Consider the following 17,216-nt stretch of genomic DNA (forward strand, 5'->3'; position numbering starts at 1 on the left):
CACATTGTCACACACAAGCTCTTACGGCCTTATATAGAGAAAATGTTTCGTCTCAGTTTCCGGTGTTAAATGCAAAAGAGCAGGAAGACTTTTGATCTGTGGCTTGAACCCCCAGTCTCCCAGCTCACTACTGACATTACGTGGCATGCTAGAAAGTGCATCAGTTGGACAGAACTGAGTTTGAATCCTGGCTCTGTTAGAAACCAGCTATCAACCAGTTACTTAAACTCTCTTATCTTCAGTTTTCTCATCAGGAAGAAAATGGAGTTCTTTTGAAATCAAATGAAATGATGTGCATGAAAGTACAGAACACATGGAAGGTGCTTAATGAGATATTAGTTTCCCTTCTCCTACGTCAACCACAGGTAGAATCTCCTTAACTATGCTGGAAGCTCTATAAAAGCAGGGACCGTGCATATGGTATGTGCCACTATAACACCAATGCTTAGTATAATGGCTGGCCCATAGTCGGTATTCAATAAATATTGGTTAAATACTGAATGGTTATAATGGTTAATATCGAGTGTCAACTTGATTGAATTGAAGGATGCAAAGTATTGTTCCTGGGTGTGTCTGTGAGGGTGTAGCCAAAGGAGATTAACATTTGAGTCAGTGGGCTGGGAAAGGCAAACCCACCCTCAATCTGAGTGGGCACATCTAATCAGCAGCCATGAAGCCAGAATGAAAGCAGGCAGAAGAACGTGGAAAGATTAGACTGACTACATCTTCTGGACTTCATCTTTCTCCGTGCTGTATGCTTCCCGCCTTCAAACATCAGATTCCAACGTTCTTCAGCTTTGGGACCCGCACTGGCTTCCTTACTCCTCAGCTTGCCGATGGCCTATTGTGGGACCCCACTTTGTGATCATGTGAGTCAATGCTCCTTAATAAACTTCCCTTTACAAAGACATCTGTCCTATTAGTTCTACCCCTCGAGAGAACCCTGACTAATACAACGGTGAAGAATTTCAAGTTTCAAGGATTTCACTCTTTTTAATGGACATGTAGGAGAGATATGAAATGAACTTTTCGCTGACCCACGCAGCACGAGTGGATGGAAACTCTGATCCCGGAAACCTGATGTTGTCGATATTTGTTTGACAGTCCAGCATGTGGACATGTCAGGGGTGATGACAAGTGTGCAGAAAGCCAGAAGGGCAGATATTGTCCCCTCTCCCTGCTTCCCGACACCCAGAGTACCACTGTATGGCCTCCCCTAACACCCCTCCTTGGAGCTTGCAATCCTGAGGCAAGATGCAAAGCTGCAAGGCAGTCAGAGGGGTGGCCCCAGCAGTTCAGAGTGGGGGGACATCAGCAGAGGCTTTCTCACAAGACCATTCCTGACATGCAACTTGGGCTGTATTTTTGGTTTCCTGCCCTCTCCCACCTTAATGCCTGTTTATTTTCCACGCTCAGATTCCCTAGCCTGCCTGTCGTTTCCGTGGGCTACCTACTGGTTTTCCAATAAATGTCCTCGCTGCAGTCAGTCAAGTGGGCTTCTATCATTTGCACCCAGCGATTCAGATTCTAATCCACTCCTCCTGCCCCTGGCTTTGGTTTCCCAACATGGACAACCCATTAGGCACTGATTCTAGGGGTAAGTTTTAAAGTTACTTTTTTTTTTTTTTTTGAGACACAGTCTTGCTCTGTTATCCAGTCTAGAGTACAGTGGCGTGACCTCAGCTCACTGTGGCCTCAACTTCCCAGGCTTAACCAATCCTCCCACCTCAGCCTCCTGAGTAGCACGACTATAAGCATGTGCCACCATGCCTGGCTAATTTTGTTTATTTTTTGTAGAGATAGGGTTTCACTATGTTGCCCAGGCTGGTCTTGAACTCCTGGACTCAAGTGATCCTCCCACCTCGGCTTCCTAAAGTGCTGGGATTACAGGCATGGGCCACGACACTCGGCCTAGAGTTACTTTTGCATAGCTTTCAAAATCCCTTCTTCAAGGCAGTCAATGTTTTTTATGACTCTTTGATATCCTTAGCCCTTCTACAAAGCATGCTACGCCTTCTTTAATAAAGTGGAATTCTATGCCCTGTAATTACTCTGTCTCTTTCTTTGTTGTCATATTTCCCAATCCCTCAGACTCATTTCTTGCTCATCCTCTCTTTTTACTCTATACTCATTTCCCTTTAGGGTTTATGAGATTTAATAAGCTTTTATAGTGCCAGATATTATGCTAGCAACAACAATCCACAGATAAATAAGACAGAGATCACCTGTGTGAAGATGATAGCTAAATGAATAATATGGAAAATAGATTAATGCCCAGCCAGAAGACATAAGCTCTCACACTTCTCAAAGCAAGGAGGGAAATATTAGAGACATATAAAAGATGGGGATTTGATTCGGTTTGACATCTCTTTCCGCAGCAGCAGGATGCATTTATTCCATCAGTGTCCACCATGCCCCTAGAACGTGCCAGGCACAATGTGGTGCCTGCGTCCTGGTAACCTCTCCTTATTTCGCTCTTGTAGGATGAATAAGCTTCTTTTAGAAGTACGAGCCCATTTATCTCTCTCTCTCTCTCTCTCTGTGTGTGTGTGTGTGTGTGTGTGTGTGTGTGTGTGTGTGTAACAATACTCACTCTTAAATGCATGAACAAGTGGAGAGACATCCTGGAATGTGTGGCGAGGGTCGACAACAAGCTGCTTCTGCTGAATGTGACACACAGTCACCAGTGCTTTGAACTACATTTTTTTTTTCTACCCATGTTACTGCATCTCCAGAGAACCATGCTGACACATTTTTCCTGTACATTCTCACTGCTGCCTATAATCCATCACTACAAAGAGAGGCCTTAAAAACGGCACTCGAGGGAGACGTGATTTCCTTTCCATTTCTCTCTCAGAAAAGCAACTTATAATAGGGAAGGAAAAGACTGCATTTAGGTTAAAAGAATATAAATAAGAAAGAGTCTGCCTCTTTCTCTCTTTAAGATGCTAAGCCTCAAAAGAGTTCTTGGATTTAAAAAAGGCCATCACCCCTTGGCCTACACTAAACATTAATATTATATGCCTGGTAATAAAGCCAGAGGATTTTTAGTGAGAGCTATTAAAGGTAAAGGATGGCTAAGACAGGTTTCTTTGGTGGATGAAAGTCACAGGCTCATAAATACAACTTTGTGAGGTTAGTCTTGTGGTTAGCTAGTACTTAAAATTTGTGATTCCCTTGACTATATGGGTTGACAGGGGAACTATGGACTTTTTCTTAGACAAGACTGCAGTGCTCAAAATTACGACTTGAAAACAGAAACCACCAGAATTCCTAAGGTGACCAAAAAGCCCCGCAGAACTGTGTTAAAACATTCCTCCTATTTGGACACATGTACTGAGTAAGAGGGGAGCACAGGGAAAAATGCATTTTCTCCTTTTAAAAATTAATTTTGCCATTTAAAACAATGCTGTGGCTTTTAATGTATTAATTAAACAAAATTTTCATTGACTAGACAAAATTTCCATCAACTTACCCCACATTTAACTGGTGTCAAATGATTATTCAGTTAATGCTTATTATCAGTCGTAGCTCAATAATTTCACTGCTAATGCCAGGTAGAATGTCTACATTTTTAAAATATTTGAGCTCCTTAGGTGCACTCAAGCTAGGGTTCTGTGTATCTGCTAATTTAAATGGCTAACAAAAGCCCAGGGTGAACAAAGTCCCCAGTGAAATGTGGTGCAAATCTCTATGTCGCTACCGATGCAGCTGTAGGGTGGGGGACTGGAGGTTTGTTTGACATCCTCCCATTTTTGAAAACTGTTTACACACCAGACTTGAAGCTTGCTTTTTTTTCTAACTTCGCACAAAGTACAAAGACGCCTGCTCGCTTTCTATGTACAAGGAGCTTTGGTAACAGCACTCGTAATTCTGTGGTTTTTCATCGTCAAGGATATTATTTCTCTCTGCTGAAGAAGAGGCCTTTGTCCATGTCACACTCTCCCTCTTTCTCTTTTTAATGTGATTTGACAGCTTGAATCCAAAAGGAGGCTTCACAATTAGAAGAAAGAGATTGAACCACAACATCTGCGCTAACAGCCCCCTTCCCTGCTCTAATTAGAATTCCCTTATTCCATTTCTGTTTCTCAGGAGAGGACAGGGGGCTTTTTAATTGGGGCTATTAGAAGTTCTCTTTACACAATGACACCCTCTGCTAAGTGAAGGCTCCAGCGAAAGTCATGCCCACTCTGCAATTACTTCTTGCAATTCTGGGGAATAATGGTATCTTGTCTCATTTAAAAATAAATCTAAGGCTTATCCCTATTGCTTTCTCTCCTCTGCCTACTCACATGAATTTCTTCTTGCCAATTAAGCAAACTTTCCATTATTTAAGGAGATAGTTTAGATTGTCACTGTCCCCTGATAATAAGACATATTAAACTAGATTTCATTTGCCCACAGCTCTGTGATTCCAGATACAAGGCTAATTTACATAAGCTCAGATCTCAGATCTTGAGTTTACTCTGTGGTGAAACCATGAAGCTTTGGAATTTCCTGAGTGCTGTTTTGTTTACATGCTACAGAACTTACCTGAAATAACCTGCACATTCAATGCTCTCAGTTTCTCCGAATCACTTCCTCTTAAGAGAACAGATGTAGATTTGTCTCTATGACCTATTCCCAGAAAAGAAATGAAGTATTTAGGTGGTAAAAAAGCACATTGTTAACATATATTCCCCATGTTGGTTCAAAGGATTACGAAAAAGAATGGAGCCATTCACGGCCAGGTGTGGTGGCTCACGCCTGTAATCCCGGCACTTTGGGAGGCCGAGCCAGGCGGATCATGAGGTCAGGAGTTTGAAGCCAGCCTGGCCAATATGGTAAAACCCCATCTCTACTAAAAAATACAAAACTTAGCCAGGCATGGTGGTGCACGCCTGTAGTCCCAGTTACTTGGGAGGCCAAGGCAAAAGAATCGCTTGAACCCAGGAGGTGGAGGTTGCAGTGAGCCGAGATCGTGCCACTGCACTCCAACCTGGGTGAAGGAGCGAGACTCCATCTCAAAAAAAAAAAAAAAGCGACAGTGCTTATACATAGAAAAGTATATTATCTTATTATATACATAGATATGATGTGAAGAATATTTAATGTATATTTAATATTCAATAACATTTAATGTCCTAAATAGTGTGACATTTTTTATTACTTTGTATGCTTGGATTTGCAAGCCTTTGAAAATCACTAAGTCTGTCATTTGGGCAGATATTTGTAAGAATTTAATTTGACTCCCCACTACTGGTCTCCTTCTAGGTATTTTTTCTAGCTCACTTCTATCTCTCTTTGCTTATAGCTTTTCATATGGAAAAATGGGTCAAGAAACTCAGAACTATACACTATTTATAAATAACACAGATTTACTTTAAATAATAGATTTTTCAAAACTAAATACCCTACGTCTTAGTTCTGACATTTTACTAGCTGCACAGCTTTGGATAAACACTTCACCTCTCTGAGTCTCAGGGGATTTTTATCTATAAAATAAAAATAGCATATATCCTGTTTACATACTTTAAGAATCTAGTGAAAATGCTCTGAAAATGGTTATTCTACAAATAAACAGTATTGATTATGTTATTAACCACAGCACAAAAGGCTTTATTACTAAAGTATCAATGATAACACTTGATATGAAACTGCACTCAAAAATATCTGCAACAAATACTTAGTCAATAGAATTAATCGCAACTTTACTGAAACCTAGAGGCAACCACTTGTTCCGCCTACTGAATTGGCTAACACAGCCTTGCCTGGTAAAGAAGGAACGAGCCTTGGGAAATCATACAACCACCACAATACTGCTGTCCTTTAATGACAACTAATTATGCACTAGACACTGTGGTAAACTTTGGAAGTAATTTCTCTTTATTTCCTTACCTCAACCCTGTGTGGTAGTGGTGATTATCCTTGTTTTACAGAGGAGGTAAGGGATGCTCACATAATTTAAATAACGTGCTTAATGTCACATAGCTAGTAAGTGGTAGTACCAGGACTCTAACATAAATCCATTTATTTTTAGTGCCTATTCTCATAGTGACACATTTTGCACTGTCTTTAAGAGACTAGCTATTCATATTATGAACTGTCCATTGGGCCTGATAGTCATCCATTTTATGCATGGGGGCATGCCAGTAGAGCCAGTATCTGCATGAGTACACACCAGTAGCATCATACCAGTAATTTACAATCAATGTCCATCCTGATAGGTGGGTGCCTAGGTCATATGAGTTATTAAATATTTTTAACATCGCTCCTACTGTCCCGATTCCTAATTTCTAATTTTTTTTAGATCTGCCCTACCAAAAATCTGGTACCCCCATGCTTATTAAGGTTGACTTGCCTCACACTCACCACCTACAGCCACTCTGTTCAGGATCTCCAACTCTGAAATTCTTGTTTGAGACTGAGACTTGTTCTGTTGTCCAGGCTGGAGCGCAGTGGCGCGACCTCAGCTCACTGCAAGCTCCACCTCCTGGGTTCAAGTGATTCTCCTGCCTCAGCCTCCCGAGTAGCTGAGATTATAGGCTTGCACCACCACGCCCGGCTAATTTTTGTATTTTTAGTAGAGACGGGGTTTCACCGTGTTGGCCAGGTTGGTCTCGAACTCCTGACCTCAGGTGATCTGCCTGCCTCGGCCTCCCAAAGTGCTGGGATTGCAGGCATGAGTCACCATGCCCGGCCTGAAATTCTTTATCCCCACTACCTGTTCTTCTCTCTCTCTCCGCCCTCACTTCCACTAAGCCCTGCTCAATGTCCAGCCCATCAGCTTCTTCCTATTCACCCAGTCTTTCTTCCTCTCCTACTCACTTGCCCGAGTAGAAGAAAGATGAATGAAGCTCCTTGCATGCTGGAACTGTGTCTTATCTATGTTTTTATTCCTTGGGTTACCTAGAATCGCCACTTATACACAGTAGGTGCACAAGAAATGCTAAATTGAACTAAAAAGGAAATTAAATCCAAAGAAGAGATCAGGAGTTCCTTGGCACTACAGGGATTATACTTACTCTGCCACTTCTGCACTCTTCTGTGGCCTTCAAATATTTTGCAGATAGTGAGGATGATCAAAAACATAAAAACTAATAGAACTAAAATATACCAAGTGATCTTCATGGAACAAGTGATATCTGTAAAGAAAAAAAAATACTGTAAAAACCCAGTAAAATTATTCAACAGATAAAAGGCAATGTGGCAGGGTAGCCGAGTTCTACAACATATTCTGCCCTGAACTGAAAAGCTGAAATTATGACCATCACTGGTACAGGGTCACTAGCTCTCCTGAATTCTTTCTTGATATATTAAATGAAGGTATTAAATGGGAAAACTTGAGCAGGTAGCTTCCGGGTATGCATTTGGTTCCAAAATTCTAGGATTCATTTCACTTACAGGTTGTGCTGATATTAGTTTCACTATCCTGGTTATGCTGATATTAGTTTCACTATCCTCGTTAGTTGTAATGTTGTTGTAACTAGGGTAAGACCACAACATAGCAGTCCCAGAATCAGAGCCACTTACAATTCATGATTCTGACCCTGAGCCAGGCAGCCCAAAATTATGTCCTCAAATCAACAAAGATGCAGTGAGTACAAGGAAGATGGGGAAGAAAGAGAAAGGCAGGCGGTCAAAGGACTGGTCTGAGGCACATAAGTGGTGAGGACAATGAATAATCAGACCCTCTTTCCACAGGGTAATATGTGGTAAATACAGTGCTTTGCAGGCCAATGATCAGATCAAGTGCATACGTTAATTAAACGTAGTTGTCCTGGCCTAAACTTAATAAGGATTCAGGTATAAACTCATTCATTCAGATGACAATGAGGCAACATGGGAAGGACGGTCACCATGCAGCAATAACTTAGCATGGTCTTCCATGGTCTCATAAAGACACACTGGCCAGGAGAATCAGGAATCAGTGACTCATGCAAGTGTGGCCTCATCATAGCTAACATACAACTGTCTACTGACTCATTTTTTATTTTATTTTGTTTTAGATGGAGTTTTCCTTTTGTTGCCCAGGCTGGAGTGCAATGGCGCGATCTTGGCTCACGGCAACCCCCACCTCCTGGGTTCAAGCAATTCTCCTGCCTTAGCCTCCCAAGTAGCGGGATTACAGGTGCCTGCCACCACGCCCGGCTAATTTTTTGTATTTTTAGTAGAGACAGGGTTTCACCATGTTGGCCAGGCTGGTCTTGAGCTCCTGGTCTCAGGCAATCCACCCACCTCGGCCTCCCAAAGTGCTGGGATTACAGGCGTGAGCCACTGCGCCCGGCCTGTCTACTGACTTTCTAAGCCCACCCTGCGTACACTCTTCTTTGCATACAAAACACAGCTAGTACTTATTCACCTTAGCAGAATGTATACCACGTTTATACTCTTGGCATAAACTGCCTTTGTGGGGTTCATAACCTGGGTGTCCCCTTTACAGGAACCCGGATGTACACTAAATAGGCATTAAGCATTCACTTAGAGGGGCAGCTAAGTAGAAAAAGGGCAGAGGTGGATTGGGATGGCAGCGCTCAGCCTCCCCAAGACTATGCCATGCTCTTCAGCTGCCAGGCTTGCATTCCTCATGCAGCAACATAAAAGCATGAAGTTAAATGGCAGAGAACATTGGCAGTGCCAGCAACGGTCAGGATGGGTCCAAAGACCAAGGTGTCATTGGGCACTGATAAAGCTATGGAAACAGAACCAACTTCATATTACAATAGCACAGGACGCACAATGGGGACCAGACCAGCCAGTACAGCCACCAGCATGATCTCAAAAGAGTGTATCTCCTAGGGTCCTGCGCTGCCCACCCATCCCTGCAGCCTTCTTGGAGAGGAGCAAGGGGAAACAGACTGAAATCTGGGGGGAACATAAAGGAACAGTTTAAATTATTGTCTTAGAGTAAATTTACCAGAGTGGATTAAATTTAGTTTCACCCCCTGATAGAGAAGGCTTTTACTCCCACAAAAGTACAAAGTTTGTTGTTGTTGTTGCTTTCTTTTGTTTTTTGTTTTTTGGTTTTTTTTGAGACAGAGTCTCACTCTGTTGCCCAGGCTGGAGTGCAGTGGTGCAACCTCAGCTTACTTCAACCTCCGCCTCCCAGGTTCAAGGGATTCTCCTGCCCCACCCTCCCAAATAGCTAGGATTACAGGAATGCACCACCACACCTGGCTAATTTTGTATTTTTAGTGGAGATGGGGTTTCTTCCTGTTTGTCAGGCTGCTCTCGAACCCCTGACCTCAGGTGATCCACCCACCTTGGCCTCCCAAAGTGCTAGGATTAGAGGCGCAACCCACCGTGCCCAGCTGAGAAGGCTTTTAAGCAAGATCAAATTAGTTTTTGCACAGAAGAGTAAACTATGAAAAAAGTTTTAACTTTCTTTTCTTTTTTTTTTTTTTTTTTTGAGACAGTGTCTCACTCTGTTACCCAGGCTGGAGTGCAGTGGCCTAATCACAGCTCATTGCAGCCTTGTCTTCCCTATCTCAAGCAATCCTCCTGCCTCAGTCTCCGAAATCGCTGGGACTAAAAGTGTGCACCCAGCTTATTTTCATCCTTTTTGTAGAGTCAGAGTTTCACTATGTTGTCCAGGCTGGTCTCGAACTCCTGTGCTCAAGCAATACAATCGCCTCAGCCTCCAAAAGTGCTAGGATTACAGGCATGAGCCACCACCGTGCCCAGCCACCTTTAACTTTCTACACATGGCAAAATGAATATGCTTTTTGCAGAATACAAGAGTACATATTTGTGCACCACTGCTATCTTTCTGAGTTGTGGACACCAAAAAGCTGCTAACTATAATTAACTGTTATTAGAATTTATGGATTTTTTTCCATGAACACACACACAAAATCTTAAAATTATTATTATGGAAGTGCTTATTTTTTCTTTATTTTAGAAAAAATGTAAAATACAGTTAGATGGATATACAAATGTACATTGAAAAAAATATGTTTTTGATGTCTATAATCTAAACTTCTTTACCCTTCAGATTTCACTACAGTCACCTTCTCTAGGCAATCTTTCCAGAGTCCATCTTCCAACTCATTCACTCCTCAGTCAGAGGGCACTGATCCTTCTGTTCAGATCTACTCAGATCCTCCAGCCCCCACACACGCACACACCTTGAAATGACCCCTAATTGCAGAGGTTATAGGGCTGTGGGAAAACTTAGTCACAGGAGAAATTTCTTTGAAGTCTCACGATTTATCTTAAAAAATGCATGCACATTATATGTTTCTGTTTGCTTTAAAGTGAATGTAATTTTTTTTTTTTTGAGACGGAGTCTCGCTCTGTCGCCCAGGCTGGAGTGCAGTGGCCGGATCTCAGCTCACTGCAAGCTCCGCCTCCCGGGTTCGGGCCATTCTCCTGTCTCAGCCTCCTGAGTAAAGTGAATGTAATATTTTGAAAATCATTACCTTTACAATAATTAAAGCTCTAGGAAAGCATTCTAAAGCAATCTGAAAGGCTTCCGTATGTCTGGAATATCAAAAAGGACAGCAAATTACTCTCCCATAGCACCTGTAGCCCTGGAAGGCACTTGCTGGTGTAGGTGAGGGGTCGCCCTCTTTTAGATTGTTTCACGTCATCTAACTTCACCATCCCAATACCTGACACACTGCCTAGCATACAGCAGGCACCCTTAAATGAATGTATCAAAAGATACTCTTCAGGAATAGATTTTTGGGGTGAAGTAGGGCATACTGCTTAGTAGAAAGGAATAATTGTGGTATTTTGGAATAGGGTAACTAGAAAGTTAACCAACCTTAAACAGAATTAAGATATGCAAGTATGTAAGATTTGCCTTTTAATCTTCTATTTTTTCCTCTAGGTGCCTAATCTGTACCTCACCCTATCTTCACAGCATTACATCAAACTCCCATTTCATCCAGGCCTGGTTCTCAGCTCAAGGACAAGACATGTTAAATCAACTCAAAACAAAACTTTAATAGCATATCACAATGTGTGTATATATATTCACTCTGTTGCCCAGGCTGGATGGAGTACAGTGGCGCGATCCCGGCTCACTGCAACCACCGCCTCCCGAGTTCAAGCAATTCTCCTGCCTCAGTCTCCCAAGTAGCTGGGACTACAGGCACAAGCCACCATGCCCAGCTAATTTTTTGTATTTTTGGTAGCAATGGGGTTTCACTGTGTTAGCCAGGATGGTCTCGAACTCCTGACCTCATGATCCTCCCACCTCGGCCTCCCAAAGCGCTGGGATTACAGGTGTGAGCCACTGCACCCAGCCGATATTTATATTTTAAAAGAAATACCTCCCTTTAGTACACAAATATGGTGGTATTACTTCATGCACAGAAAATAGGCATGTTTCAAAGTTATTCTGTGGTGGCTCATACCTGTAATCCCAGCACTTTGGTAGGCCAAGGCAGGTGGATTGCTTAAGCCTAGGAGTTCAAGACCAGCCCGGGCAACATGACAAGACCCCGTCTCTACTAAAAATACAAAAAATTAACCAGGTGTGGTGGTGCACACCTGTAGTCCCAGCTACTCAGGAGGCTGAGGTGGGAGGATCACCTGAGCCCGGGAAGTCAAGGCTGCAGTGAGCTGTGATCGTGCCACTGCACTCCAGCCTGGGTGACAGAGTGAGACTGTGTCTCAAACCACCACCACCACCCCACTGCAACAACAAGAAAAACATTTTCTGGGGCAGAAGGTCTTTCCAGTGCTCCTCAAATTGTGACACACAAATGCCTCTTCTTTCTCAGGTTACAGGTAGGCCCCATGAAAGGCACACTTTGAAGGAAAAGTAAACAGATAAATAGACTAACATTATTTCAGGCTATATTATTTCATCAGTAAAATTCTTCAGCTATTTGGCTTTCAGTTAATGTGATAGCCCTTACTTAACTTTATATATCTATATCAGATAACGCCTTTTCCCTTTAGTTTCCTTAAAAACTTACTTTTTACATCCATCTCTAGGTGCAAAGAAATGTGTATACAATCGTTCGGGTATTCCATGATTCTACAAGTATGGTTTATAGATTTCCCCTTGCTTGGCTCATCCTCCATGATTGCTGATCTTCCAGTGTGGTTTTTTAGATGACAGGTAGTGCTATATTCCTCCAAGTGGTCAACCAGAGGAGCTACAGTGACGTTAAAGTGCTGACAAGGTGAATGAAAATCATTTGCTTTCACTTCCATTGATCCTCTCCTGATAAGAACTAGAAAGTGATTAAGAAAATGTTATTTGCAAAATATTAATACATAGCAAGAAAACACATACAATTCAAAACTAAATCTCTTCCTTTCTATACAAGAAAGTAGAAACAAGAAGTTAGCTACACTAAAAATATATACATATTTTTGAGACAGGGTCCACTCCGTCGCCCAGGCTTGAATGCAGTGGCGTAATCACGGCTCACTGCAGCCTCACGCTCCCAGGCTCAAGAAATCCTCTCACCTTAGCCTCCTGAGTAGCTGGGACTACAGGCGAGTGCCACTATGCTCAGCTAATTTTTTAAATTTTTTGGTAGAGATTGGGTCTTGCTATGTTATCCAGGCTGGTCTCCAACTTTTGGACTCAAGGGATCCTCCCTCCTCAGCCTCCCAAAGTGCTGGGATTACAGGCATGAGCCACTGCAGCCAACCTAAAAATAATTAATAAGGTGATTATATTTTTTAATATCATGGAGACCAGGTAGTGGTAGTGTTGGAATAGGATTGGAGCATCTCAAAGAAAATACACACATTTCCCCAGTGACCCGTGGGACAGACTGTATTGTGTGACCAATATGGTCACAACAATATTTCCCGTTCCACACTGTACTAGTTTTCTAGGGCTGCTGTAACAAAGTACCATAAACTGGGGGATTTAAAGAACAGAAGTTTGGGCAAGACACGGTGATCATGCCTGTAATCCTAGCACTTTAGGAGGCCAAGGCAGGCAGATCACCTGAGGTCAGGAGTTCGAGACCAGCCTGGCCAACATGGCAAAATCCCATCTCTACTAAAAATACAAAAATTAGCCGGGCATGGTGGCGCATGCCTGTAGGTGTAGCTACTTGGCAGAAGAATCACTTGAACCTGGGAGGCGGAAGTTGCAGTGAGTCAAGATCACACCACTGCACTCCAGCCTGGGTAACAGAGTGAGACTGTCTCAAAACAAAACAAAACAAAATAAAACACAGCAAAACAAAAAAGGACAGAAGTTTGTCTCACAGTTCTAAAGTCTGGAAGTGTGAGATCAAGGTGTTGGCAGGGTTGATTTGTTCTGAGGGCTGTGTTCTGGGCCCCTCTCCTAGCTAATAATGGTGATTTGCTGATAACCTTTGGCATTCATTGACTTGGAGATGCATCATCCTGCTCTCTGCCTCCATCTTCACATGTCATTCTCCCTGTGTGCATGTCTCTGTGTCCAAACTTCTCCTTTTTTGTAAGAAGATCAGTCATATTGGATTAGGGCCTATCCTAATGACCTCATCTTAACTACATCTACAATGACCCTATTTCCAAATAATGTCATATTCTGAGGTATTGAGGGTTAGGACTTCAACATGTGAATTTGAGAGGACACAGTTCAATCCATAACACACATGTTACCCTAAAACTTCACCATTTGCTCATTAAGGAATCTAATTTCTTTCCCCTTGAATCTGGTAGCATTTGTAATTTGCTTATAATTGCTTTTCCCAGCCAGGCTCAGTGGCTCATGCCTGTAATCCCAGCACTTTGGGAGGCCAAGGCAGGTGGATCACGAGGTCAAGAGATTGAGATCATCCTGACCAACATGATGAAACCCCGTCTCTACTAAAATACAAAAAATTAGCTGGGTGTGGTGGCACGTGCCTGTAATCCCAGCTATTCGGGAGGCTGAAGCAGGAGAATCACTTGAATCTGGGAGGGGGAGGCTGCAGTGAGCCAAGATCGTGCCACTGCACTCCAGCCTGGTGAGAGAGCAAGACTCCGTCTCGAAAAAATAAATACATAAATAAATAGTTTCTTTTCCCTTGAATCTGGGAGGGTTTGTGATTTGCTTATAACCAATCAAGAGCAGAGGAAGTGACACTGCATGACTAAGTCAGAAAAGGCAAAGAAATTCCCATCTTGCTTTTCAGAACACTCATACTGGAGCCTTGAACCACTATGTATAAGTTCAAAACCTTAAGGCCACCATGATGTGAAGACACCCAAACTAGCCCAGGTAGGAAGACCACATAAAGGAAACAATCAACAGAGTGAAAAGACAACCGACAGAATAAGATAAAATATTTTCAAACCGTTTATCTGATAAAAGGTTAATATCCAAAATACATCAGGAATTCCTATAACTCAAGTGCAAAATAAATACATATCAAATATTTTTAAGTGGGCGAAAGACTTTCATATACATTTCTCCAACAAAGACATATGGCCTATTGATATATGTGAAAAGGTGCTCAATATTACTAATCATTAGGAAAATGCAAGTCAAAACTACAATCAGAAACACCTCACACCTGTCAGGATGGCCATCATTAAGAAAAAAAAAAACAAAAAACAGGGTGCAGTGGCTCACACCTGTAATCCCAACACTTCGGGAGACCGAGACAGGTGGATCACATGAGGTCAGGAGTTTGAGACCAGCCTGGCCAACACATGGTGAAACACCATCTCTACTAAAAATACAAAAAAAAAAAAAAATTAAAAAATTAGCCTGGCATGGTGGCAGGCGTCTGTAATCCCAGCTACTCAGGAGGATGAGGCAGGAGAATTGCTTGAAACCAGGAGGCAGAGGTTGCAGTGAGCTGAGACTGTGCCATTTCACTCCAGCTTTGACGACAGAGTGAAACTCCATCTCAAAAAAAAAAAGAAAGAAAGAAAAGAAAAGAAAAGAAAGGTAAGTGTTGGCAAAAAAATGTGGAGAAATTGAAGCTCTTGCACAGTGTTGGTGGGATTGTAAAATGGTCCAGCCACTATGGAAAACTGTATGGCAGTTCCTCAAAAAATTAAAAACAGAACCACCATATGATCCAGCAATTCTACTTCTTGGTATATAGTCAAAAGAATTGAAATCAGCATCTTGAAGACACAGCCTGCATTCTCATGTTCATTGCAGCATCATTCACAACAGCCAAGAATAGAAACAACATCAATGTCCATTGATAGATGAGTAGACAAAGAAAATGTAATCTAGCTAGATAGGTATCTAGAGAGAGAGGGAGAGAGAAAGAGAGAGAGAGAGAGAACAATGTCCATTGATAGATGAGTGGATAAAGAAAATGTAATAGAGATATCTAGGACCCACACAAAAAAAAGAAAATAAATAATACAATTATTGCTGTTTAAAACCATTGAGTTTTTGGGGTACTTTGTTACAGAGCCACAGCAACTGGGTCAACGTGTCAATGTGCTGTTTTCACCTTTAAAGGAAGCAGAGAAGTAAGATCTGTGAGCTACCAACCCTTAAAACACTTCCTAGTTCTCTATCATCATAGAGGTATTTTCACAATTTGCTTTCTGTTGGATTCAGCCCAGAACCTGGAGGAGTTACAGCACTACTTGAGTAAGAACGTCATCCAAAGTCAATGCCAAGGGGCAGGGGGGTGAGGGTTGAAACATTACCTATTGGGTACAATGGTCACTATTTTGGTGATGGGTGCACTAGAAGCCCAAGTCTCACAATTACACAAAATATATTCATGTAACAAACTTGCACATGGACCCTCTGAATCTATAATGACAAAATATTTTTAAAAGAAGAGATACATAAATGCCCAATAAGTACATGAAAACAACATCAGAAAAACAAGGTAAATGCCAAGAAATAATGTTCCCATTCTCAAAGAATGCCAAAAACATAAATTCCAGTATCTAGTGATACAGGAGGCAACCTCTCTCACTGAATAAATACAAATAATAAATTTGATGTTTGGGCTTGAGGCCATCAGCATATTTTATGATTGTAAAGGAATTATTTAATTTCTTAATGATCCATTTTTATTTGATTTAATTAAATAATATAGATGGATCTCATGATAACTGCAAGGTTCAGTTAGGCACTGCAGATAATAAGCAGTTATTCTTTATTTATTCATTCATTCATTCAACAGAAATTTACTGAGTGTCTACTAGGTATTATGTCAGGCATTGTGCACAAAGCTTGAGATTTAGTAGTAAGCAAAAACAAAGGCCCTGCCTTCAAGAGGCACACTGTAAAGTCAGAGAAGTAAAAAGACTTCACATACAATAACTAAATGTTAAGCAGGAGTAGGTACAAATGCAAGGGCTCAATGATTCCTTAGAGAATCAAAGTTTGATTTTACTATGAGAAACTACAGATTTACTTAAAATTGTTTTTTAAAGATTTACTACTTTTGAAGAGAGTACATGCCAAATAATCCTCCACCCATCACATGTATGTGAATTACAGTGGCATTTTGATGCATTTTAAGAATCCTTTGTTTTCAATAAGTCAAAGTAAACCAAAACCAAGTAACATCCCAAAGCCCAACAAGTCACTCATCAAGAGCCACATCATTGAATGTTCCAATGCCACTGGATTTAAAAATGGAATATATTGGCCGGGTGCGGTGGCTCACGCCTGTAATCCCAGCACTTTGGGAGGCCGAGGCGGGTGGATCACAAGGTCAGGAGTTCGAGACCAGCCTGGCCAAGATGGTGAAACCCCGTCTTTACTAAAACTAAAAAATTAGCCGGGCGTGGTGGCATGTGCCTGTAGTCCCAGCTACTTGGGAGGCTGAGGCAATAGAATCCCTTGAACCTGGGAGGCAGAGGTTGCAGTGAGCCGAGATCGCACCACTGCACTCTAGCCTGGGTAACAGAGCGAGACTCCATCTCAAAAAAAAAAAAAAGAATATATTATTAATATGTTTTTATCAGAATACATTAATTTATACCTGATACCATTTTATTATCACCTTCACTTTGTGTTTACCTTTTGATGTTTGTTCCTGAGAAATAAAATCCATGTTTCCTTGAGACTCACAAACCAAACACAAGGAGCACATTTTAAATTCACCTGTGATGTCTTGGCAAGTCCTGGTGAAGTTATGAAAATGAGAGGGATTTAGAAAGATTCTCATGATAATTTGAGTTTCCCTTACTGATTGCAGAAAAGTCACAAAAGAAAAGTTTAAGGAGGAGAGTGAATAGGTAAAATTAGATTGTAAACACACTTCCAGACATGATAGCTCCAATGTTCTTTCTGTAAAGAAAAAAGAAAAACACTTGCTTTACTCTAAAGTTTTGAGTGTTCGGCATTCAAATAA

The 17,216-nt window shown here is 41.6% G+C and overlaps 1 protein-coding gene across 5 annotated transcripts in view; it reads right to left on the reverse strand.

Moving 5' to 3' along the window:
* TMEM156 (transmembrane protein 156) overlaps positions 1-17,216 on the reverse strand; it is a 62,317-nt gene that overhangs the window by 15,121 nt on the left and 29,980 nt on the right. For 4 of the 5 annotated variants that reach the window (XR_013417141.1, XR_013417140.1, XM_078001594.1 and 1 more), the window contains 4 exon segments: positions 16,883-17,152; positions 11,910-12,170; positions 7,005-7,124; positions 4,534-4,617 (listed from right to left, as the gene is read on the reverse strand). Coding sequence is in view for 3 of the 5 variants with exons in the window: in XM_078001594.1 (XP_077857720.1) it covers positions 4,534-4,617; positions 7,005-7,124; positions 11,910-12,170; positions 16,883-17,152 (735 nt within the window). In the remaining 2 variants the exon portion in view is untranslated. 5 annotated transcript variants of the gene reach the window in all.

This window comes from Macaca mulatta, chromosome 5 (assembly GCF_049350105.2).
Source record: "Macaca mulatta isolate MMU2019108-1 chromosome 5, T2T-MMU8v2.0, whole genome shotgun sequence".
Lineage (NCBI taxonomy): Eukaryota > Metazoa > Chordata > Mammalia > Primates > Cercopithecidae > Macaca > Macaca mulatta.